The following is a 24,716-nucleotide window of genomic DNA, read 5'->3' as shown; positions in this document are numbered from 1 at the left end:
GTCCAAGCAATTGATAGCAGCCGGCAACTTCGTACTCCGAAAACTCCGGCCCCCAATTGCCATTTCAGGTAACTACATCAAAAGTCCCTGGAGAATCCTCCTTGGAGATACTGATGAGCCATCTCCATTCGACGATTATGCAGCATGTAACCCAAAAATCCTACAGCTAGCTTAGTCCCAGTTAATCAGCACTCTATTTGATAAGCAGATAAATAGACCGTAATATCGCATTGTGTTTTCGCTTTCTGTAAGCAACTGTTGTCTATCAATCATTTCCCTCTAAAAGAATCATCATCACAACATCCAAGATGGCGTCCACCACTACCCACACTGCACGATCAATCCTCGAGTCATTCTACGATGCTGAGCGCATTTACATGGCTTCGCCACCTGAAGAACGCGACTTCAGCGGTATGGCAGCAACTCTCTCCAAAGAAGTGCGCCTCAAACAATCATCTGGACTACCCTACGCTGGCGAGTACACTGGACCCGATGGTTTCCAGCAATGGGCAAAAGCGATGGCCGACTATTTTGACAAAGTCGATGTCCAGAACCCTGAGATATTCGAGAAGGAGGGCTCGAACCGCATCATCTCGCTCGGTTATTTGCATCTCAAGGTCCGCAAGACTGGGGAGAAATTGAAGTACCCTCTGTGCCAGGTCATCCAGGTTGATCTCGAGGCTGGGGTTATCAAGAGTATCATGCCGTTTTACTGGGATGTGTACGCTTTGAATAAGGCTATTGGATATACACCGGAGCTGTAGAGGCCATAGCTGTTTTAAATGAGGCACTTTACAGTCATCAAGTCAGATCTTTGTCTCGTTGGAGCCTCAGCATTTCGCACGAGATCTGTTGACTCAAGATATTGAGTTACTGTTTGAACAAAACCATAGAAGGATGAAGTAAATAATATTGAGACTGAAGAGAATCTATTGATGATTCGCAATAATATTATCACAATACTCTGCAAACTCGAACGCAGTCCCCGTTCCTCCCTGCTCTTTCGACTTGAGATTCTGCAACAAATCAGCCCTTGGGCTCGGATGAAAGCGCCCCCAAGGCAAGACAAACCTTCCTCCATCCTCAATCTGAAGGTCAGGTGACAGCCCAGCCCACAAGTTGGTATAAGCACCAAACTTGGCATGATAAAGAAGCGGCGAAACGATATAGCCAACAACGGACGGCATATGGCGAAGCAGGTTACTGTGAAGATTTCCTGGGTTGTGGCAAACGCTGAGAATACCGTGGGAGTCAACCTGATCTGCTAGAACACTAGCGAGGTACCAGTTTCCTGTCTTTGAATTCGTGTAGTTGACTTGCTGGTCTTTGGATGGCTTGATGACTTCTTCCATCTTGACTCCACCCTTTGGGACAGAGAGGTCCGTGACAATTGAGGCTGTCCATATTACTCGAACTGATGCTGCGGGCTGGCTCTTTGCCGTTTCTCTTAGAATTGGTACGAGAAGCTGTGTCAGATACCAAGGCCCGATGGCGTTCGTTGCCATACTGAGTTCATATCCTTGAGCTGAGACTGACCCAGCTGGAGGGTTAGACACTCCTGCGTTGTTGAAGAGTACATCGAGCCTGGAATCTCTCGACTTGAAATCTTCTGCCGCTGCTTTAATGGAATTCAGGTCATCGAGGGCTATCTTGAGAAAGCTCAGGCTGCCGCTTGCATCGGGATGTTGTTCCTTGAGTTGTTTGATAGCTGATTCCGCTTTCTCTTGCGATCTTCCAGCGATGTAAACGGATCCGCCAGCTTGATAGAGCATGCGACTCAGCTCGAAGCCTACGCCGGAGTAGCCGCCTGTGACGATAAAGACGCGTCCTTTTTGTGCAGTGAGGTTCTCCTCGGTAAACTGCGGACTTGGAGGAAAGAATAAAGAGTACGTATTACCCATCGCGATTATTCGTTTTATATGATAGTTGTTAGTGAGCAATGATCTTGGCGGTTTCGATGAAAGAGCGGGGATAGTTGTGACGTGCCCGAATTTGGGGGCGTTGGTCGAGGTGACGAATGCTCTGCGCATGCAGCCCTATCAACGTCAAGCTGTGCCTCGCCTCTCACACTCCGATACAGGTCTAGCGTTCATAGCGTAGCATATCGACTTTCCATATTCTTATCACTACCTAATTATGCAGCGCACATTTCTCTACCTTCGCTTTCTTGCGGCCAGCATCTCCACGATGTGAGAAGTCAATCTCTCAGTCATCTTCAGCCCAGGATCGTGATCTGGGTTGACCTCCGCAACCGTGAGACCTCCAACCTTTTCACTTCCAAGTAATGTTTTGAGCGCTCTCATCATATTCTCAAACTCCACACCAGTAAAGTTGGGAACATTTGCCAAAGGAAATGTCCCAGGATCAATCGAGTCAACATCTAAATGGACCATAATGATATCGACTTTGTCTTGCAGAAACTCGAGTGTTTCCTTTGCCCGCTGCTCAGGATCCTTCGCCACAGATGCTGAGCTAACGACTTTGAAGTTTTTGTCGAAAAGATACTTGAAGTGCTCCGGTTTGTTTCCAGGAAGAGACATGTTTGTGCCGAAAAAGACAGTGTTGGAAGCATCACAGACAGGTTCGCCTGATGGACGAGAGAACTGCTCCATGCGTGGAAGAGCACCTGGTAACCGCACGAGATGGGCCATATTCATCCCAGCAAAAGTGCCAATAGAGCTTGGATCTGTAGGAGAGGTAAGGTCGGTATCAGCGTCGATATAAATCAGACCAACGCGTTGAGGCGGAGACTGCGAGTCGGCATGTCTCCAGAACGCGGAGAGGATAGCTGGTAGCATACAGCACTCGCCGCCGAGAATCAGCTGGAAATCAAGTTGACCAGTTGCCCTGAAGTTATTGCCGATAGTCCGCTCAACGGCCTCGCACACCGCGATATTGATGTCTTCATTGCGTGCACCGCCTGCGCTGAACGTCGTAGCAGAAAAGGTTGCTGGCGCCTCAAGGGCATGATGTTCGAAGATAGAAGGCACACCAGCATCTTTCAATCTACTAACGATACCAACGTCTCTGAATGCTTGGGGCGCTTTCGATTTGCCTGGAATAATAGATCCACAGTCCGCCGGGACATACGTGATTGAGACTGATCGAGATGCTGCCATGGTGTATCAAGTATCGTTTGTAGAATGTTGTGTTGGTGTTGCCTTGGAAGTGTACAAGATTTTATATCCACTTCATTGATGTCGATGGAAAGGCGTAGGACAGACCGGCTAGTTTTATCATGGGGAGACTTTCCTTTTGAGCCTCACTTTACCCCATTTCGATGTGACGTAAGTTTTGTCTGCTACAGGGCGTAAACTAAAGAACTTTTGAACCCCGATGACAGACGCCAATCAGCACTAATTGATACAGTAAATCGAGAGGGGAGACACATATCCTTTTTAGAACCCTTAGAATAATGCGATGATTAGTAAACAGATTAGTCAATTATCTGCTTCATACGTATATAGTGTTAACAGGCGAATCGATTAGTGATGCGACACAAGAAGACATAGGCGTGGTAGTTAAATATCGTGAGCTTTTGTTGACAACAGTAATTATATACAAAGAAGACCACTGGCCATAGACATTAATCCAATATGCCTCCCCATAATATCATAATGGTAAATTGAGCTTAGGTGGCTATCGGTCTATCCGGAAAGCTTCATGCTCATAGTGCTATTAATGGAGCTGACCCTAGGAAGAAGCCATTTAAACAGCAAGGCTGGCAAGGAGGCCTGTGACAGGGAGGAGGACGGGAGCGAGAACGCCGTTGCCAAGGCCAGCAAGGAGAGGAGTGAGACCGGCAACCAGGCCAGGAACAATGGCGGAAACGAGGCCAATGACGAGGACGAGAACCTTGGTGAGAATCTGGAAGACAGAGTGGAGGATGGAGATAAGCTGAGGTCGGAGGCCGGTAACAGTGACGATGGTCTTGACAGCAGTGAGAACTTCGGAGACGAGGACGACAACAAGGTTGAGGACAGTGTCGACGTCAGAGTCGGCAACATCAAGACCAGCAGCACCGGTGAGCTTGGTGACAATCTCTGTAAGCTCAAAGTGAACGGACTCAAAGCCTGGAATGGCCTTGGTAGCACCAGCGTCCTTGGTAAGATCACCAGCCTTGACCTTCTCAGCAATAGAGTCTAAAGCGATTAGCACTAATCCCAATATCAATTTCAAAAGTCATAACTTACTCAGACCAGTAGTCTTCTTGTCAATGTTGCTAACACCGCTCTTGAGAACAGTGATGAGCTCCTGGGGGTTTGAGATAGGAGCACGCTTAGCAGGAGATTTGGTAGCCTCATCGACGATCTGCTTAACGCCGACCTTGGAGACGATGTTCTCAGCGTTGTGAATAGCACCGTTGACCTGCTCAACAGAGCCGGTGTCCTTCTGAACCTCAGGAACAGGGGAGGCGATGGCCGAGATGGCGAGGGCGAAAACAGAGAAGAAAGTGGCCTTCATTTTGAATGTGATTGACAAGAAAACTGAAAGAGTGTTTTTCAAAGGAGTGTGGTGTAGAGAAAAGGTGAGATGAGATAGATGGTGTGATGATTATGAGAATAGGTTTGACGCGGTGAAGAGAGGCCCTTATGTAGAAGTTTTCGGATAAGGGAGTATCTTAGAAAAGAGATTGATGCTGTCACTAGAAGTCAGTAGTCTTGTCGATCAATCTGATATAATGGAGTCGTGATAGTTAGCGTGGTGTTGAGCCCACCGAGGAGCTGGCGGTATCATGAGTCTCGGGTTGATCCACGCCTTATGGGGCTCTGAGCGATTTCATCACTTGTGCGGCAATGAAGAAGTAGGCGTTACTCTGAACCCTCATACTATTATGATTTTACAGCTCATCATCCTTTCCGCATGTTATCTGAAGTCCGAATATTATCAGACCTAATGGCAACCCAGCACAATGCGCTCCCCGACGTCACACTAATGACGGCAAAGTGCGATCATCACCTCTCAAACAAACCATCTCAGCCATTGATCAAACTCTCTACGTCACATCCACCTTACAGTCCCTATTTTTCGGAAATTTTGTCTGGTCCAAATGTGGACAGCTGGACCTACCGGGTTCCTCGCCTTACGCAGATCGTAGTGTCGATCTCAGCCACACTGAGCAGAGCAGGCCCCTCCATTTATGTTTCGATCTGCATCACTGACTTGTGCTGGTGAAGTTGCTCCATTTCGGTCCAGTGGAATCGAAGATCTTTGACTCTTTCTGTAAGATCTAATCGACACTACTGCAGGAGTCTCAGCACCTTTGCTTGTGCGATTTATTGTCTTCTGGTTGTGGTTTGGCGGAGCAGTTTATGGATCAGGGAAAGCTGGGAATGGAGGACGTTTTGGTTCGTGAATTCCTGCTTGGAGAGACAGGCCAAAAACATAGCACAATCTTCGTGCTGTTCCTACTTTGTATAAATTTCTCCTTCGTGACCGGGCACGCGTCAGTAGGCCTCCTAGTGATCTACCGGCAGCCAGATTTGGCCCCACGTGCCCTTGGCTGATCGGCATTTGGTAGACCGTGATCGGGAGCTTGGTTAGACTGGAATGAAGAGTGGGAGATAAGCTCTACCATACTCTGGGAATAGTTCCTGCTGATCTTATACCAAAGATGCCGCTCCCACTTTTCCTTATGATATGAATCGGAAAAGGAGGACACTGCCCAGTCGCTTACAATGGGTCTTCCCCATGACGACAGTTGCATTACAGGTTGCTACCAAGGAACTGGATGCCGGAACTGCGATTACCGAGGCCAGATTCATGCGATGTTTACGTGAGTCAAGGTGAGGGCCGAGTTCCACAGATTCCGACTCAAGCGCAGCGGTTCAGCTAGCCACTGTGTTGTAGTCAGTAATCAGGGCAGTGAATGGGCATATATCCATTCTTCGCCTCCAAGTTCCTGATATACTTGTACGTAAACTCATGAGGATCTTGGACAACTCACAAATATTCCTGTTTAAAAGTACAGCTTGATGTATCTGTGGCCCAAAAGCCATGCTGGAGCCATAGGTGTAACAATGTGATGTTGATCCAAGTGGAAGATTCTGCTAAGCTAAGCTACTATATCTTGTCGGTAAAAAGGTCCAAGAGACGAGTCTAGAAGGCTTACGGACTTGCTCAGAACACAACGACCCATGGTATGTCCTTGGCATGTGGAGTGTGCTTAAAACCTAACTTCTCCTGGACCACTGTTAATTTGTGCAAAGTCAGGCTACTCAAACATCAATCCAGTGGATATTAGAAATGGTAAGATGGAGTTTCTAGATGGCCAAGACCACATAGGAGGCGGTTTCAGGTTATCATTCGACAAAGAACATGAAGCCTGTTGCTTATCGTGATGAGATGAGACCTAGTCACAGATTTCAAATTGAGAAAGATGATTGAGGACTCTGATTAACTTGAAACTTTCGTATGGAAAGACATAATCCAAAGAAATTGGTAATTCAAGTTGATAAATCTCAGCCCTTAGGTCGAGTACTGGGAAAGTCTGAGGAGTTAGTAGATTTTCACAAAATAGCCATTTCAAACAAAGCTCCATACTTACTCAATCAAATTCCCATCGGGGTCACGAACATAAATACTCCTAATCCCTCCCATAGCCCCCGTTCTACCAACAACCTTCCCCCCTTCAAGAACCATTATACCCTCCTTCTCAAACCCCTCAATCAAGCCCTGCAGATCCGTCCCATCCTCGATAATAAAGCACAAATCAGCCGTACCAGGCAATGCAGTTCTCGCCTTTGGTTCAAACTCTTTGCCGCGCTGGTGAAGATTGATCTTGTGAATGCCGAATTTCAAGGCGCTGCGAGGCGGAGACGATGGATCGGTCGCGGATGTGAAGGTCTCGGACTTCATGCCGAGATATTTGGTGTACCATTCTATGGTGGCGGAGATGTCATTGCATGTTAGGACGAGGTGGTCGATGTCTTTTACTACGGCGAAGGAGGACATTTTGAAGATTGATGTTAAGTTTTTGGAGGTTGGAAGTGTTCGATCATTACACAATGATGTTTATGAATGTGGGGTACGGCGTTATGTTGGAGAGACCGAGATGGCTCGGGAATGGCTGAGAACTGGCCGATGAAACTCGCCATTGATGAAAGAACCGGATTTTCCGTCACTTTTCGTCAAACCTTACTAAAACTAGTTCAAATCAAATATGAGAAGCCCTCGGGCTTCAAACCTTGGCCAGTACCGTATCCCACTTCGTTTTTGGTTCAGCATCTTCATCCTTGTCCTCCTCCTCCTCCTCTTCATCCTCGTACGCTGCATCCCAAGAGCACCAGTCCACAGATCCTGACTGTCTATCAAAGAAGCACCACGTTCCCCGTCTCGCTTCGCACTCGACCCCACGATCCTTCAAAAATTGCATAAACTTGCCCGCAGGAAAATCCAAAAACGACATACCATCTTTTTCTAACCCAGCAACTACACCATACAGATATACTTGCTTCAATGATAGCTGATTCGCCTCAGAAGACATAACTTTTTCCACCATCTCAAGAAGTATTTTACTTGCATGAGACCATGCCCTTTCCTCCATCCACATGTCTTCGCTGTAACCATCACCTTCAATTAAATCAGCCGATGGTCTCTGCTCGAGAACCAACGTCTCAAGTGTTTTCTTCGAAGCCTCTAGAATTTTAAGCCAGTCGTCGTAGCAGGCTGACTCGGCGCGCTTTGACCAGCTATATGTTGCAAAATCATTTGTGTAACATGATTCTGCTGGCTGACCAAGAAATAAATGCTTTAGTTTCGGCAACTTCAGCTTGTAGTCGCCACAATCTGTAAAAATGCTCCCCAGGGGTCGAGGGATGATCATGTCGTCAGTCACACTTCCGTAGTCTGATTCGGAAGCATTTCCATCGTCTGTATTTATCTTCTCACATGGAAGAGGAGTAAAATGAGGATCATTGGATAGATATGTTGAGATGGGGCGGTCCAACATATCGAGTTCAAGACGCTCTAAGGTATCTCCCACTCTAAGTAGCCATGCTGGCACTTCTCGTGGCATGTAGCCCGAGAGCTTGAGGAATCGGAGTTTCGGAGGAGACCCAATAATTTTAGAAACTTGTTCCTCAACCTCTTGAGAGCAGTAATACTCTCCGTATAATTCCAAGGTTTCCAGGTTTGAAAAATACGGCAAAAGATGCCAGACTTGAATGGCCTCGGTATCAACGGAATCATCATCTTTATCCACTGGTCTCCAGGAAGGATCAATCACAGTACAAAAATGCCTTACACGTTGTGTGATCTCTTGCAAACGATTCGTGTTCTCTTTATGCATTCTCTGAAGTATCTCGAAGAACTGAGAAGCCTTCATACGCGCGCCTTGCCCGTTTCCCCATTGCTGCTTGGAATGATAAGGTCGACGCACTGGATCTCTCGCTGGAGGAGGGGTTTTGAGCTCGTGTCTGGACTCATGGTAACCTTCTTCATGGAGTTCAATATCATTCCAGAGAAGCGGTGTTGCAATTTGGTTGAGGCGTTTCGAGGTTCGAGCAATTGTGCTTAGGTCGTGGGCTGCGATTTGAGAAAAGATTTGGAGTTGAACCTCATTGGGCAGAGTATCTAGTGCTGGGTATGAAGACATGGCGATTGACAAGACTGGATAAAGCAAGTAGGCCACGTTGATCTCGACAGCACTTTGCGCTTTAAATGGTGTATTCTATCGCCAACCTCGCCTAGCGCTTATGGAGCTGCCTAAGTAGTGAAGTGGATAACTATTCCCCGTCCGGCTCCCGCTTATATCGTGAGTGGTTGAAGCGTACAGGCAGCATGGCTTGACGTTTTGGTGAATATTCAGCACACTTGCTATGTACTAGAAAGTCGGGTTGAAGTTCTCTGAGTAAGGTAGTTGACGGATTGTATGTTTACTACAAAGCTTATCGACTCTACTGCAAGCTGCCAAGATACGGAGTGAGGCAAATGTCTATTCTTATTTTACCTTCTCGTCGCTTACCATGCCCAAATTATGATACAGCGCTTTCTACTGAAACGATAACATATATATACTTGATACAATTAAGCTTGTTTCATCATCTCTTTATTGCCTAAATCCGAGGCTAAGCCCTACATTCCGCTGCGTGCAGATATGGCTCAACATAATACCGCACCATATTCCAAATTTGGTAATGCTCCTCCGAGCGAAAGAGTAGAACTAACATCATTAGACGATAAAGAAGCAACTTTTAAGGGTAGCTCCCAAGAAAAGCAAGATTTTCCTTCAGTAGTAGAGTGTATTGCTTGCTTGGATCACCAAATGTCTGCATGAGTCACTAGCGAGATAGAAAGTCGATGATTCGGCAGGAAACAGACTGCATGCATATGCATGGTGATAAGATTCTTGTCAGGCATCAAAAGTAACCCCTCAATATGATGTATGTTGGCTGAACAGATATTTGAAACAAGTATCCTACCTTTCCTACTGCCTTCAATCTATGCTCTTGCAATTGTCCGCCTGAGTATTGCAACAATGTTTGTGGTACATGGTGTCGTCGTTGGGCTTGTCCTTGGATTTCTGATTTACGTCGGTCTCAAGATACTTGGCAGTGCCTCAAACCGAGCCCCTCTTCCCCCGGGACCGAAAGGCTTTCCCTTGGTAGGGAATCTGAACGATCTTCCACCGCCGGGCGTGTTTGAGGCTCATCACTGGTTGAAGTTCAAGGACCTCTATGGGACGACCTCCAATGGAAACGGAGTACCCAGTGAGCCATCTGCTGACAGCAACCAGGGCCTATCAGCTCTATCACGGTAATGGGGCAGACAATCATCATCATAAACAACTGGAGACTTGCATCACAGCTGCTAGCTAAAAGATCCGCAAAACATTCCTCCAGACCCAAGCTTGTGATGGCAGGCGAAATGTGAGTCGCCGTGGCTCTGCGATGATATATACTGGCTGATGAAGACAGGGTTGGTTGGAAGAACTCACTTGGCTTCTCACCACACAACGATCGCTTCAGAATGCATCGGAAGAACATGGCCCGTATCATCGGCTCCAAAAGGGCCGTGACAAAATATGATAGGCTACAAGAAGCTGAGGTTGCTCACTTTCTACTTCATATCTTGGACGACCCAGAGAGGTTCTTGGACCATGTCAGGAAGTCGGTTTGCTCAGCTCTCAGTGAATTCGGGGGACTACGCTAACATTGCTCAGGGAGGCGGGCTCAGTCATTCTGAAAATCGCTTACGGATATACAGCCGAGCCATTGAAGGAAGACAGTCTCATCAGCATGGTTGACCAGGCCATGGATGATATAGCAGCAGCAGGTGTCCCTGGCGCGTTTCTAGTTGATATACTGCCCCTTTGTAAGCCGCCTCAAACATAACCCTGCCTAGGTACGCAAACCATTGACGATCCCAGTGCGATACGTACCAGACTGGGTTCCAGGCGCGAGCTTTAAGAGGCTTGCAAAAAAGTGGTCTTCGGAACTCAATGATCTTAGTGAGAAGCCGTATGCTTTTGTCAAGCACCAACACGCCTTGGGCAAGCAAGATAACTCGTTTGTCTCACGGCTTCTTGAAGTGGCAGATTCGACTGAGGAAGCGAGATTTACGATCAAGTGGTCTGCCTTGTCACTGTACGCTGCCGGGGCTGAGACGGTACGTTGCTTGGCGGATATTACGAGAAACATTGGCTGACATGGCAGACTGTCTCCTCCATTTTTTTCTTCTTTCTGGCAATGATATTGTATCCCGATGTTCAGAAGAAGGCTCAAGAGGAGATTGACGGCGTGATCGGCAACGAGAGACTACCTGATTGCTTAGATTGGCCAAGTCTTCCCTATGTCAATGCGATAGTTAAGGAGGTTCTTCGATGGCATCCAATCGTCCCTATGGGGCTGCCCCATACAAGCACTGTAGATGATGTGTTTGAAGGGTACTTTATTCCCAAAGACGCAATTATCATGCCCAATATCTGGTGAGTACTTCTTTACGGTATCTGACCTTGATTTAATAGTGCGCAGGTATTTTGCTCATGACCCTGAGGTCCACCAAGACCCAATGCGCTTCAACCCGGAGCGCTTCTTGTCTACCGACGGCAATCCACCTGAACAAGATCCGCACACGTACACATTCGGCTTCGGGCGCCGCGTATGCCCGGGGCGTGTCTTAGCCGACAATGCATTGTTCCTCAACATCGCCCAGTCACTCGCTGTATTGCATATCAGAAAAGACGAGAATGGTGCCCAACCTGAACTCCTATTTACTCCCGGGATGATCAGCCACCCGGAGCCGTTCAAAGCCGCTATTACGCCAAGATCGCCACACCACGAAGAGCTAATCCGGTCATTGGAGCAGCAGTTTCCCTGGGAACAGAGCGACAGCCATATCATAGAGAAGATGCAGCGCCAAGGATCGTGAACCCCGAAAGGGCTGTCATTGCAAGGATCCAAGTCGATCAGAGACGATGCAGAATCTCGGTGTTACTCAACTTGGCATAAGCAAATCTCCATATCCCGTAACAGTACTGTACAGTATGCTTAAAGCTTGCCACTAACTTGCCCCCCTCAGCTCTGAGGCCAGTTGGTGCCCAAGGCTCCTCCCGGAAGCATCGCCCGGTGAGATTCGCGCCCCGGGAAGATCATGGAAACGAACGATACTGAATGAGGAAAGTGATATCGTCCCTTGCAGATGTGCTACACATGAGCTGTCAAGCAGGTGATTTGATTGAAACGGATTTCGTATACTAAGGGGGTCTAATTTGAGGCGATGGGCAATAGCTCGCGGATGGAGATTGTTTAGGCTGGTTTTAGGGGCTGCTTCGACTGTTGTTACAGGGGGCGGGGCCTGGAGCTGATCTGGCTTGACTGGTCTGCGGGCTTAGGCATTAAAAAGTGGCAGTGAAATCTGACAAGTTCATCCTGACTAACCCAAAGCTTAATTCTTGATTTTGTATCCGTATCTGTCAGCAAAAGCGGGATAATTCATTGTTAATTGCCTCAGTCTTTCAGCAAAAGAGTCTTGGCCTCGGTAGTTCCGGTCCCTAATAAGACGGAACTCGGTATTCATCCCTGCAAGTGCTGAGAGGCGTTCTGCGATAACCCTCAATTGAGACAGCACTTAATTATCCGTACCATTGAGCAATCTACAGTACAACAAGGAGAGCATAAAATTGACGTCGCATTGATTGGCAATGCATCTCGATCATTCTTCACTGAGGGGCATGGAATTTTCCGAGGGCTTCAGGCTACGGGCGCTGCGCTGTGACCTACGCTTAATTCATGCATATCGCGAGTCATTCGCTTTGACTCTTGCTTCATGACGTTTACTTTTTCTTGCTGCTTTAACTCGAGGTGACTGACTGTGACATTTGATCTGACTGTTTAAGCTCTGCATCAGACATTGGAGACGTGAATTACTGGTAAAGTCGACGTTTGCAGGCTGATGAGGCTGTCACTCGATGATATTTCGTGGTTCTGCATGTAAACTCTAAATACCGGTCCCCTTGTCATTCATCCTTGCAGCATTTCTCCTGATGACATTGCTCTCTCCTGATGACCTCTCCCCAGCTTCCGGACTCGAACTGGTAGAATGTCACGACTTGACAGCTCACATACATACTTTGCGAAGCCGTCCGCGGACAAAAGGTTATAATTATATAAAGATTATCTTTATGGGGGTCCAAGGACATTTTTACCCAACGCGGTTGGCGCGTCGATAAACCCTTCAGGCATCCCCTGGTTAAACTTTTACCGGCCCAACGGATGGGTGTGTCCGTGTTGTTGTTTCATTGGCAAATCGCCCCCATGTCAAGTCAATTGGGACAGTTGAGGCTTGGGACTGACCGAGTTTTGTCTTCCGCTCTTCGCTTGACCCAACCATTCATTGCTCGTTGCTAACCTTATTCCCAAGGACCCAAGCCACGAGCACATGTTTGATGGCTGAGACACGAATGAATGAATGAATGAATGACTGGCTGGCTAACGTCTGCGGGCCTTGAATCATGTCCGGGCTTACGCTTGAGCTTTTAGCGGTTACATCCTCGAAGCATCATTTTTGGGTCCGTTCGCATGGCCTGGCCCTCCTAGCCCCCCCATGCAGGGGGAGCTGATGGCCATTAACTAACTGAACTGGTTATTCGTATTAATTATGAATGCAAAGAGCGGCCACTCATACTCCGTACTGTACATACACAAAAGATGACGCGCCAGATCGACACGGGGAAACCCTCCATATTAACGTAAAGTAACACCCAAGCTCCTCTGTCTCTGTCTCTGTCTCTCCTCTTCTTCACCCTCGCCAAGAGCTGCCAACGAGACGAGACTGTCCACGATGCACCCGCTCCAACTTCAATCTACCTCTCCTTAATGACCGTCGTACGTCCGTCGGAACCGCCGAAATCATGGCCGCCGAGTCTGGGGAGACAGGCCAGACGGGGCCAATTGCCGTGTCGTTGCCGGTCAACATGGCCATCGCGGGCCTCTTCGCCATAGCCTGCTACAACTGTCTCGAGATCCTCATCTCGCTACTCAGTCGCTTCAAACGGCACGATGGTCTCTATTTCTGGAGCATGATGGTAGCGACCCTGGGGATATTGCTGCACAGTATTGTTGTCATGTTGAGGTACTACAGCTTGGGGCCCAATTTCTTGCTCTGCGTCTTGACGTGCGTCGGCTGGTATGGTATGGTCACCGGTCAATCTGTCGTGCTGTATTCTCGACTGCACCTCATCGTTGAGGATAAGTCTAAGACGCGATGGGTATTATACATGATCATCATCAACTTCTTCATACTACACGTTCCGACGACAGTCCTCTTCCTCGGAAGCAACACCAAACACTCGGCCCACTACATCGGCGCCTTCAACGTCTACGAACGCATCCAACTCGCCGGCTTCTGCATTCAAGAAACAATCATTTCAGGTCTCTACATATGGGAAACGTCGCGGGGCCTCAAACCGATCTTCGCCGTGCGCAAGAAAATGGAGCGCAAGATCATGCGATACCTCATTGTCGTCAACATTCTCGTCATCCTCCTCGACATCAGCCTCATCGTCACCCAGTACATGAGCCACTTCAACATTCAAACAACCTACAAGCCCGTCGTGTACAGCATCAAACTAAAGATGGAGTTCGTGGTGCTCAACAAATTGTTGCTACTCGTCCAACACAGCGACTGCAACTGCATGCACATCGTCGGCGAACCCGAAACCCCACCGCCAGATCCTTCAAACGTCGAATGTCAATCAATCGGACGAAATTCCTCTACGCGAACAGGGAGCGACGTTCCCATTCAGATGAACGTCGCTCCGATTCAAATGAACCACGTACAAAAGTACAATACCAACGCATCATCGCAGTCGGGAGGCCGTCACCAAAAGGCCAGCCCGCTAAACTTCCTCGACTACTGTCAGTCACCCTCCCTTGTCTCGCCCTTCAATTCTAATGCATTGCAGAACAATTAATCACCCCACAAATTACAATTTATCACTACAACGCCTCCGTAAGCTCGTCAAACAGCCACTGAAGCACGACCCTCACCGCTGTTATGAAATGCCGAAGCTATCACCCGACACTGAAGCTGCCGTAAGCTAACAGCGCCACAAAGCCACCACGGCAGTAAAATAACTTTAGCCGTGTCGTTTCACTCATCTTACCATTCGTCATAGGGCGCCTGAGTTGGGCTGACATTGCGTCTTCTGACCCAGCTCAGTGATGACCTGGCTACATACAATATGGTCTTGGGACCAACCATTTTATCTACGAGGATGACGCCGCCTACAAAGAGGCGCAGAGCGACCTCGAATTGAACAGAAATGTCTCATTTACAGTTCGACATATCATTGGGAGGAGTTCAGGATTAAGGACAGTTCATTTACCAGGGGCAAACACGGGACCCGACCAGCAACATTGATACCCATTGATTCTCATATATATCATTCATGATCGTAATACAAAAGCCTTATTTATGACCAAATCATTCAAAATCTTCCATTCTCGTTTTAATCCTGGCTGTGTCCTTCCAGCGAAGGACAAGCTTGTGATCATGCTCATGCGCTACGCGACGCCAGATTCGAAGCATGTCTTCTTCAGGCGGCTGCAGGTTCTTCCCGACGATTCTCATACATGGCTCAACTTTGGCGCTGTTGTAAGAGACCCTGTAGCTCCCGATCACTCCGACATTGATGACCATTCGTTGCAATCCGGGCATGTGAGAAGCTGCCTGTCCGGCTGCACAGAGTAGTCCGTGTGCATAGTCTGGGTCAATTGGACCTCTATACTCATTGACATTGAAATTTGAGTAGTAACCTCGCGTCCGCCCACTCGGTGGGCCCCATCGTTTAGTTTTGAAGATGTCAGTGTTCGGATTTTCCGTATAGGGCACCGCGAGCCACTTTCCAGCGGGGGTGATGGCAAGAAAACCGATCGCGTAGTTTTCGAGTTTGGACCAGCCGGTACTACCAGACAGAGCTTCTTCCGATGGGCCCAATATGGTCAGTTCGAAACTTCCCTCTGCCGAGAATCGTGTTATGTTCTCTCGCTGCGAGAAGTTAAAGAGCGCTTGGCTAAGGTGATCGTAGTTTTCTTCTGGATCTAGTATACTCGCGGGTATGTGTGAGTGATCCCGCGGTATACGTCGTAAATAATGAAAATCGAAGTCGTAGATGCCCTGTGGCAGGATTGACAACGAACTTGCGAGTTCTACAGAACTGTCAGCGACTCAGGTATGCAGCCCATTGAGACCTTACTCTTTCTAAGCTCATTTCTGAGATCTGGATCTTTCAACTCTCTATCACTGAGATGAAGTTTGAGCTTCTTCAAACGTGGCATCTTGCTTGCGAGGATGCATGCCGTATGAGGTTCGAAGCACAAACTCCACGAGACGAGCTCGAAACTGCATGAAGCTATGGACGGCAATTCTGGGAGCTCCTTGCCGTCGTGCTTCATACCGAAATAGATGGTTGTAAGCCAAGGGCCCTCTAGGGTATTTGCTTCCATCTCTTCAGGGCTGGAAATGCGGCTCAGACCGTATTCCCGAGGGGTTGGGAAGCCGAACCGTATATCGATGTATGACTGGTGATTCTCATGGACTGGAGCCAATTTGAGGGCGTTGAAGAGAATTCTCATGATCTTGGCGAATACCCTGTCGTAGCCTCTATCTCTTGGGTGGGGAAAGTCGACCGCGCTAGTATCATCCTCATCTTCTTCAAGCTCATCATCGGATGAGACATAGCCTGTATCATCTCTGGCTCTCAAAAAGTCCCCTCTAACATCTAGCCCAGGAGGGAAAACAATGGGAGTGTCCCAAGGCCGCGGGAGGGGAAAGGTGATGACAACAGCGATGAAGCGAACATACCCCAGGCGCCGTTCAGTGAGGTAGCCGTGCTGTGCCGCCTCAATCAGCCTCTTGGGCGAGATGACAAGGGTATGGAAAGTGAACGGCTCAAAGGCGAGCTGCCAATTACGTGAAACGGCGGCGTATGGAGCAAGGGAATTGTGTCGTGATAACGTCTGAGGGGCTTTCAACTTGTCATCAGAGTCCCAGGCATCGAAGACTGTGCTGATGTCAATTTGCGGCGGTCCAGACGCAGCAGCTTCCGCTGCGATCATGGAGAGGAGCTCAGTTGAGAGGCGATCCATTTTGAGTTTGGGAAGCGCTGGCGGTTCGAGTTAGTCTAGACTAACTTAAGGTAAGGTAGACTAGATTGTTGATGATGTCGATACGTAAGCGGGCGCGAATGGGAATAAGGATCTCACGTGATTGACGTCACGAGTGAGACATGCAAGTCAGCAAGACAAAACTCATGTCACGGAGAGAGTTTATCAGATAATTGATAATACTTTCATATTAACTGAAATTTGAACAGTAGAAAGAAACGATTGCTCAGAGTGAAAGCTGTTTATTAATATTTATTGCTGTGTTTGACTATGAAGAAATGATTCAGGAAGCGATACCAAGCGCATCATTGGTGACTTGAGCACAATATCTGGTCTATTTATGACAGAATGATAAGCCCACTGCTATCTCAATTATAAGACAAGATTTCGAGTTCATTGCGGCAAGCGAATGCCTTGAAGCAGCGCGTTGGGTTTTCCTCAGTGAGCAACAAATCATCAGACTTAAATATAGAATACCTATCAAAATAAACTTAGCAAAAGGTATCCTTTACTTAGCAAAGATATCCTGAATTTATACTAATTTATACTAATTTACCTCAATCTTTTCATCATTTTGGATCAAGGTCCTGAGTTTTCTTCCCCCCCTAGAGACTTTCATTCATAGTCAGTATGCCAAGGCACCATGATTACTTTGACTTTCTATTGAACTTGGCCGGGCAGTTTTTCATAAACATGTAAGAATATGCCGGCTGTTTCCGTTCATTGGACCTAACATCAAATTATTACTGTTCTTGCTGGAAGAAAGATATCTGTATCTATATGTGAAGTTTGGTATCTATCATTACACTTCATTTCATACATTGCAAAGTCGCTACAATAGCCTGAAGAGGCTTCCCTCATTCTCCAACAGAAAAGAATACTCTAGTACAGCTCCCCTACTCATAGTATATTCTTGTCTCATTCTTGACTTGAATGCCTTGTACACTTGTATTGTGTGCGTGGCTGTTAGGTCTCTCATCGGCGCAACTGGTGATGACAGTGTTGTGATTGGGGACACGTTCTTGGTAGCCATGAAAGTTCATATCATCAGACGATCCGTCTTCAAGGTCGGCAAGTTGTCGCTGAGAACTATTGTCGTCGATTTCTTTTGTTCGAGTAACGTTGGTAAGCTTGATACCACGGCTGCTAGTCAAGCCGCTGATAGCATTAGGACTAGTTGAGTTGGACTTTGATGAAAGTATCGAGCTCGAGATGAACTTGCGGAAAATAGGTCGAATAATAGGGAGACAAGCTGTCAAAGTTAGCATCAAGGTCAGTGATTATGCTGTACCACTTACAAGAGATGATTGCGAGGTAGGCTTCTGTGCCTGCCCAGATGATGACTCCCCTAATGTCCCTCGCCATCTCAGTCGTGTTGGGATTGAGGTTGATTGCCTCAATAAGCACGATGATCGAGGCGATACAAACGCTATAGAGAGACCAAGTTAGCCTCTTTCTAACACAAGGCAACCAGAGGTGATGGGGTAAAGACGCAAGACTTACAAGATACCAAACATGAACAGAGCGACGACTGCGATCTTCTGCCCCGGACGAAGCTTGAGATTCTTGACCTGAAATACAGGCAACGACAGCACAGCAATCTCGAGCATAAGATGTACTAGCGTCGTCCCGAACATGAACTTGGCAGGGTCGATGTTGCATACAGCGTTCTTGATGTTGTGATCCCAGTAGGCATTGACGGGTATGCAGTGGAAAATGGTCATGAAAGTTCGGATGGTAAGCCAGATCACAGTGCATCCCTGAAGGATACGGATTCCCATTCGGATATTCGAGACACTGAAGAGGCGCCAGTAGAAGCCGAGAATAGCAAGCTTGGAGAAGCCAAGGGACATTGCGTACGTGAACTCGGCAATGAATAGTCCTTTTCGAGCGTATTCCTCGACAGTCGCTGCTGGTAGAGGAACTTTCGCCTTCGCATGACCAAGACCCATTTTCACAGCCCCTGGAGAGATGTTAGTATGCTTTGACTGGACTACCTTGATGGAGTTCTATGAGACATGAAGATGTCCATGTACGTACAGTAAATCGTGAAGCTAAAGTAGAGAGAAGCAGAGATCTTGGGAGAATAAGATCAGCAAGTGGATAACATCAGAGGGACAAGTACAACTCACCCAGGAGAGCATCGCGAAAAAGTCATCCCACCACAATGCGACATGTGTAAGCCTTCGAGATATCAGACGGCAGACCAAGAGAGCTGTGGCGACAGAATAGGTGATGATCTGAGAGCTCATCACCCCAGCATCGGGTGTGTAGTGTGTTGCGGTAGCCATTGTCGGTGAGTGAATGCAAAGACCGAGTGGCAGAAGAAGATTCAGCAGATGGATACCAACACAAAATATCTATGAAGATGGGTCTGCCCAATTACCCGGTCGCTGGGAAATGGAGAAACAGATAAACGAAAAACGAAAAAGAAAAGGTCCCGCAGGGCTGATATCTATAAGAACGAAATGGGGAAGAGAAGCAAGGCGCGAGATGTAATGAGGAAGAAGCTAAGAAATAGGATCTACAGTACTACAAAGAGGAAGAAACAGGGGAAACGGCACTGCTACTCATTTTCTCGAACTGTCAGTGCACCAACTCAAAGACCAAAAGCAGGAAGACAGGCTAAAAACAGACAACGTCGTATTTAGACTGTAGATCTCACAGACCGTCTCCGGGGAACCTTGTCGATCGACATTGGGCCCAGGTAGGATGATATCGCTCCGGCACCTCTCATTCGCCATATGCCAGGTCCTGACGTCGTAACAAGTCCTGTGTCATGCCCTGACTCTTCAGCGTAGGGACTTCACCCTGGAAGAGAAGGGAAAACACAAACAGGGGGATCCTCTGGTTAAGGTTTGTGGTGGATTTTGATGAGCCTTTAGGGGAGGATCTTGGCATATTGATCTGCTGGGAATCACCTGGAGCTGGGAATATCCGATAGAATGCTGACCTCCCGTACGCCACTGATGAGATCCCAGACACTCTTTCTGCCGGGGGCTTGGACGTTAGGAGGAAGCATGCAGCCTTGACTTGACTGAAACGAGAAGAGTAATCAGTTCGTACGCCAGGGAAAATGCCGAAAGTTTAAATTGCTGTGCGTAACCAAGCTGTCGAGTAATGCTAGCGCCGTTTTGGCATATTGGACCCCTAACGGCATATGAGAGAGGGTCCGAGTCATAATCGATGCGGGGGTTGACTTGGCTATGCTTGGCAATTATTCATGACCCAGGCTACAGCTGGATTAGGCTTCTTTGTGAAACCGCCATTGCCGGTTCGTTCGGATGGGCTATCGAGATAACGGTAATCACTTCGCTGGTGTTGGCCTATCTCGACTTCTTAGCTCGTTATGCGGAAGATCTCTTTATGAGATGGGGATAGTCCGGGACAGGCAAGGAAATCCTCCGAACCCCATGCCGAATTACAAAAGGCTTGCATGAGCTTTGGATCAACTAAGGCAGATTTGATATGGATGGTACGGAGTAGACATTTAGACTAACAATTTTGGCACCTTGATCTACCGCAACGTTTGTTGCTCTCGGGGGGTCTTGGAACCAGGCTGGCGGTATCTAGAAATAGCCCGCAAGAGATACAAGAAACATTCAATTGGAATATTAAATTTCTATCTCATCTGCAATGACACTCGTTGTTCAGAATGCAGGCCTTGAACTGTGAGCATGCCTGGCGAACTGATCAACGCGCACAGCATTCAGCCAAGACCCTCGAGAAGGCCTCACTTTTACTCCGTAGTCCAGCTGGTCATTTCAACAGTTTCGAGAGGCATTACTCCGTAGTTGGGCTTCTGATGCAATTAGGCGGTAATTCGCTGCCTTATTTTCCAGCCCAGAACCCATGTTGTAAGGATGTCACTGCCGGGGAGGCTAGGAAAGCTTGACGCCACAATTACTAAATGAAGCTGGGGACTGAATCGTGTGAATAATGGAAAGCAGGTTGCCGGCCGCCGCAATAAAGAGCCAGGGTTTAACCTTTCTCCATTTGTAAATCTGGCAAAGGATCGACATACTAATAGAGTACTTATGCTAGCTAAGGGTTCTAATGCAGTTCGTCACAGAACCAACACTCGCCGAGAACGAATTGGACCCTGATATGCCTATGAGAGATACGAGAATGTCATGTTGGTACCTGCTAGGCCGAATGATGACTGGGACCTTGGGATTGTCACGAGGATAGATGATCGACAGGGCTCAGACATGGTAGCATTCGTTGAACATTCGAAAGCGTTGGTTGTGTTGGTTCCGTCCAACAAGAGACGCTACAGTGTCTACCCGTCGAGCATCAACCAAAGGTACCCGTCAATGGCCCGAAAGGGGTTCCTGTAACCCTGTGTTTCATCTCAGCCTCAAAGTCCCGAAGTGTAACCCTCGCGGTACTCACATTCTCGAAGCCTCTGGATGATGATGCCCCTAGCAGGCCTCCAAAAGATCTCCATAGGCTCATTAGGTTGCGGTCTTTTGAGACTCACTTCAATAACATTAATGTTTGTGCTGTTATTGCTTTTCGGATGATTCTTGTTCTCGAACCCAACGAATTCACGGTCGTTTACCCTTGTAAAACTCAATATCTCAAGCGAAGTCTCATTTACGAACAGTGCCTGGGAGATCATTTTGCCAAGAAAGTGCCAGAAAGGGAAAGGATAGTTGTAGTCGTGTTGGACGCCAATCTGAGCGAATACTTGTCGTTGTCGAGCGTCTGATACTCTTTTCAACCGATCAGTTGCACGGTTCTTCTCTGTGTACTGACAAAAGGACTCACTGCAATACCACATGTGTCACGCAATCCAATTCGAAACTGTCGATGTAACGGTCCTCGCCTAAAAGCAGAACCTTGGGGAGTTTCCATGGCACGACGGCGTCACGGTATGGGACTTGGCCGTTGACGAGTTCGAGGTGAGGGGTACTTGAGGACTGGGAACCTGACTCGACGGCGGTGGAATCCAAGACCATTCTCTCAGCTCTGGTAGGAACACAAATACTAAGGGGTTGTTGTACAGAAAATTCGTATTCTGTCCCGAGCCTCTTTGTATTTTCAACTATGTTACAATGCGGGGGAAGCTCGGTGGCTTTTGTAGGTTTGTCCAACTACTCGACTGAATGCAGGGCGGCGGTAAACACGGCGCGCCTATTGGCTGGCTCGACATCGCCATAGCATACTGGATATTGAAGTTCACAGATTATAAACTAGTATTAGAACTCAACAAGAATATCGACATCATTGATAGCGCCGCATCAGATTTCCCTGGTTTGCCCTTCTTGAAAAAGTCAATATGGGAGACGCCAACTCGTCGACTTTCACCCAACCATGGCAGGTTTCTATCCTTTACCACAATGAAACAGATCTGAACTCAAAGTATGCTCCACCTTGGGTTGACTCTCCTAATATCAGGGGCACGTTCGACATTCTTGAAAGTTGCATCTTTACCCTCATCGCCTGCGTCTTCACGGCCCTTCATCTCGACATAATTCCAAACTCTACATGGCAATGCCGACTGCTACAGAAGATAAAATGGGTCCTGTTAACCATTGTGATCCCGGAAATCTCCATGTTCACCGCGGGTAATCAGATTGCCAGTGCCTGGTTTCTGAAGTCGAAACTTAGAAAAATACAGAAACAACAGAAGTCGTCAATATCATATCCTGATGATGTAAGGAATCTAATACGGTGCACCTGAATACTCAATAACAGCCTTTAGTTTAAGATCAACTTGAAGTACGCCTACTTTATTGTCATGGGAGGAGTTCGCTTCGACGTTACCAACATCTTGTCTACTTCGGATCTTGACCCTTCAGCTAAGAAGATTTTCAAAGACCCTCAACCCGAAAAAGGCCAGAAACCCGTTCGACAAACCGTCCGCGCAGGCCCGCCTGCTATAGTTGAACTCGCCAGCAAGGGCCATTGGTTTAAAGTCCTAGAGAAAGACATTGACGACAAGAGTAAGGCTGGTGTATTTCAAAAAGCCGTTGTTCTTATTCAGATACTCTGGATGATTACGCAATGTGCTTGCCGGTTTGTATTTGGACTTCCAGTTACACTACTAGAAATCCATACTATGTTGCATGTATTTTTTGCTATCATCCAATACTGTTGTTGGATCAAGGTTTGTGTATCCCTCAAAATCTCATTGCACTTAGCTGACAAGCATATAGAAACCATTGGATGTTCAAGAACCATTCGTTGTTCAACCACATGCTTTCGAAGCCGAACTGGCCATTATGCTACAGAAGCAGTTCTATAGCAGGATGTCATACAGTCTAGCACTCTTCCCTTCACGTCAAACACCAGAACAGCCACCCCCAGAAGGATCTTATGGTCGCCAAATGAGATGGATCGATCCGGCGTCGACAGAAATGAAAGTTGGCGATATTCTACCTTCTGGGCTTGCTTTCTACACCGCAAATACCAAGGATGCTTTATATCCTCTCGAAAACATATGGGGTGGCCAGACAATGGTTAAACACAAGCTCTGTCGAAGATCTGAACCCGTCATGGACTCTTTCCCACTTACACCTGAGTTCTTTCGACGATGGAATCTTATTCTGTCCAGATACTCTGACGAACAGCGAGATTACCTGGCTGAAACGTCGATAAGGGCTCGACTGTACAGATGTGAGGAAGATGGTATACCGGATCTTCCGGAGAGAGAAAAACGTATTCTTCTCCTAGCGCGCCTGGACGAATTCAGACAAGAACTGATATTGAACTGCGACAGAGATTTCTGGGAGGGTAGAAGTTTCTTCTCCCTTGATCTTGCTCCGCATTATGAAACGCAAGGTTTTCTTTCGAAATATGGTCCTATGTGGAAGTTCTGGAGGTACGACAAGATAGTATTCCTCGCTGTTATCCTGTCTATTTGCTATGGCGGCCTTCATCTTACGCCTTCATTCTTGTTGACTTTCCCTTCGTACACAGAGGCAGTATTCTGGCAGCTCAGCTGTGCGATCATCATGTGCGCGTTGCCTGTTTACGTTGTAATATCAGGCATGATCTGGCTCACCCTTTGGTGTTTATTCCTTGACAGGTCTCATGCTCTCGTCTTTCCACGAAGGACACCGGAATATCTCAGGAGATTCATCAGAAACCTCGCCAAGTTCTATTGTATATACTTGCTATATGTTTTGGGTACCGCATATGTTCTGTCAAGGGCCTTCATTGTCGCTGAAATTTTTGCAAGCTTGCGACATTGTCCCGTTGGAGTTTTTGTCACTTTCCAGTGGTTACAGCTGTTTCCTCATTTTTAGTCATATTCCTGGTTATCTTTCCCTTTCTCTTGTTACACATTAGATATATTAGCGCTACTTTTACTCAGATTAGCCGCTTGAATGCTATGCACCAACCGTGGCAGACCTAAGTAACACCATTGAGGCTATCATTAAGAGAATTGGATAAGTCTTGCGGGAATATCTGACATGCATAGGCCTGGAATTACACAAAAGTTTCGGTTTGTGTGTTTTCAGGGTGTCATGAATTTGAAGGAAGTCAACAAGCTTAACATGAGCATATTCGCCAAATACCATGCGACCCCCAAATTCTAGGCATATCACCCACTGAAGGAAATGCCATTACAATAAGTTACTTACACAAAAATTACTTCCATCACAGAATTAATCTTTTTTAGTTATTGTCTTTTATAGGCTTCAAGTTCTTCATTTGATGCCCAACGCCCTGAAGCAATGACCATTTTCTTGAAACCTTATCTTTATCCTCTCTAACTCCCTAAACAAACTTAGGTAGGTCAATCTGTCATGATCTGTGGCACGGTGCTGTCACGAAGCGCACGAGTCTGTTCGCACGCACTTACGATACCATATTCATATTGAACTATAGCACATGGCAGGAATAACTTATTGACCACAATCGAAATCCACGACATCGAGAATCGACTTGAATCTTCGCCTCTTCTCAGGAGTGATACTGAGATAATCGACATATCGCCCCCAGCGAAAGCGATATATCGTCTAGCTTCTCTGCGCATTTGCTTTCTCAGTGATGCTTGGTGATGGCCTCTAGTTCTTGGACCTGCTGCACATTAGGAGATTATTTTGCAAGAAAGTGCCAGAAAGGGAAAAGATAGGAATGCCAATCTGAACAAAC

General features: G+C 47.3%; 12 protein-coding genes across 12 annotated transcripts; 4 read left to right on the top strand and 8 right to left on the bottom strand.

Annotated features, from left to right (window-relative positions):
* Positions 1-308: 308 nt before the first annotated feature.
* On the top strand, positions 309-764 carry FSUBG_4370 (uncharacterized protein; the record flags this gene model as incomplete). Its single annotated transcript, XM_036682352.1, has 1 exon — positions 309-764. One exon carries the CDS (start codon positions 309-311, stop codon positions 762-764), a length of 456 nt encoding a protein of 151 aa, XP_036540190.1.
* A 165-nt stretch (positions 765-929) lies between these two features.
* FSUBG_4369 (light induced alcohol dehydrogenase Bli-4) lies at positions 930-1,901 on the bottom strand (the record flags this gene model as incomplete). The annotated part of the gene is made up of 1 exon (XM_036682350.1): positions 930-1,901. One exon carries the CDS (start codon positions 1,899-1,901, stop codon positions 930-932), a length of 972 nt encoding a protein of 323 aa, XP_036540189.1.
* A 252-nt stretch (positions 1,902-2,153) lies between these two features.
* Positions 2,154-3,119, bottom strand: FSUBG_4368 (Arginase; the record flags this gene model as incomplete). Its single annotated transcript, XM_036682349.1, has 1 exon — positions 2,154-3,119. One exon carries the CDS (start codon positions 3,117-3,119, stop codon positions 2,154-2,156), a length of 966 nt encoding a protein of 321 aa, XP_036540188.1.
* Positions 3,120-3,708: 589 nt separating this feature from the next.
* FSUBG_4367 (uncharacterized protein) lies at positions 3,709-4,464 on the bottom strand (the record flags this gene model as incomplete). Its single annotated transcript, XM_036682348.1, has 2 exons — positions 3,709-4,142; positions 4,194-4,464. The coding sequence occupies 2 exons, from the start codon at positions 4,462-4,464 to the stop codon at positions 3,709-3,711; spliced, it is 705 nt and encodes a 234-aa protein (XP_036540187.1).
* Positions 4,465-6,468: 2,004 nt separating this feature from the next.
* Positions 6,469-6,954, bottom strand: FSUBG_4366 (biphenyl-2 3-diol 1 2-dioxygenase; the record flags this gene model as incomplete). The annotated part of the gene is made up of 2 exons (XM_036682347.1): positions 6,469-6,490; positions 6,548-6,954. The coding sequence occupies 2 exons, from the start codon at positions 6,952-6,954 to the stop codon at positions 6,469-6,471; spliced, it is 429 nt and encodes a 142-aa protein (XP_036540186.1).
* Positions 6,955-7,180: 226 nt separating this feature from the next.
* FSUBG_4365 (uncharacterized protein) lies at positions 7,181-8,596 on the bottom strand (the record flags this gene model as incomplete). The annotated part of the gene is made up of 1 exon (XM_036682346.1): positions 7,181-8,596. One exon carries the CDS (start codon positions 8,594-8,596, stop codon positions 7,181-7,183), a length of 1,416 nt encoding a protein of 471 aa, XP_036540185.1.
* An 882-nt stretch (positions 8,597-9,478) lies between these two features.
* Positions 9,479-11,370, top strand: FSUBG_4364 (oxidoreductase; the record flags this gene model as incomplete). Its single annotated transcript, XM_036682345.1, has 7 exons — positions 9,479-9,756; positions 9,843-9,869; positions 9,918-10,109; positions 10,163-10,314; positions 10,370-10,608; positions 10,656-10,927; positions 10,974-11,370. The coding sequence occupies 7 exons, from the start codon at positions 9,479-9,481 to the stop codon at positions 11,368-11,370; spliced, it is 1,557 nt and encodes a 518-aa protein (XP_036540184.1).
* Positions 11,371-13,351: 1,981 nt separating this feature from the next.
* FSUBG_4363 (uncharacterized protein) lies at positions 13,352-14,413 on the top strand (the record flags this gene model as incomplete). Its single annotated transcript, XM_036682344.1, has 1 exon — positions 13,352-14,413. The coding sequence occupies one exon, from the start codon at positions 13,352-13,354 to the stop codon at positions 14,411-14,413; it is 1,062 nt and encodes a 353-aa protein (XP_036540183.1).
* Positions 14,414-14,925: 512 nt separating this feature from the next.
* Positions 14,926-16,589, bottom strand: FSUBG_4362 (uncharacterized protein; the record flags this gene model as incomplete). The annotated part of the gene is made up of 2 exons (XM_036682343.1): positions 14,926-15,650; positions 15,698-16,589. 2 exons carry the CDS (start codon positions 16,587-16,589, stop codon positions 14,926-14,928), a joined length of 1,617 nt encoding a protein of 538 aa, XP_036540182.1.
* A 914-nt stretch (positions 16,590-17,503) lies between these two features.
* Positions 17,504-18,898, bottom strand: FSUBG_4361 (uncharacterized protein; the record flags this gene model as incomplete). The annotated part of the gene is made up of 5 exons (XM_036682342.1): positions 17,504-17,859; positions 17,906-18,036; positions 18,111-18,570; positions 18,648-18,684; positions 18,740-18,898. 5 exons carry the CDS (start codon positions 18,896-18,898, stop codon positions 17,504-17,506), a joined length of 1,143 nt encoding a protein of 380 aa, XP_036540181.1.
* Positions 18,899-20,967: 2,069 nt separating this feature from the next.
* Positions 20,968-21,571, bottom strand: FSUBG_4360 (uncharacterized protein; the record flags this gene model as incomplete). Its single annotated transcript, XM_036682341.1, has 2 exons — positions 20,968-21,325; positions 21,381-21,571. The coding sequence occupies 2 exons, from the start codon at positions 21,569-21,571 to the stop codon at positions 20,968-20,970; spliced, it is 549 nt and encodes a 182-aa protein (XP_036540180.1).
* A 320-nt stretch (positions 21,572-21,891) lies between these two features.
* Positions 21,892-23,863, top strand: FSUBG_4359 (uncharacterized protein; the record flags this gene model as incomplete). Its single annotated transcript, XM_036682339.1, has 3 exons — positions 21,892-22,269; positions 22,318-22,722; positions 22,772-23,863. 3 exons carry the CDS (start codon positions 21,892-21,894, stop codon positions 23,861-23,863), a joined length of 1,875 nt encoding a protein of 624 aa, XP_036540179.1.
* Between the last annotated feature and the right edge of the window lie 853 nt (positions 23,864-24,716).

The sequence above is a fragment of the Fusarium subglutinans genome (genome assembly GCF_013396075.1).
Source record: "Fusarium subglutinans strain NRRL 66333 chromosome Unknown NRRL66333_c0000039, whole genome shotgun sequence".
In the NCBI taxonomy this organism is placed as follows: domain Eukaryota; kingdom Fungi; phylum Ascomycota; class Sordariomycetes; order Hypocreales; family Nectriaceae; genus Fusarium; species Fusarium subglutinans.
This window is presented reverse-complemented; position numbering and strand designations above follow the sequence as displayed.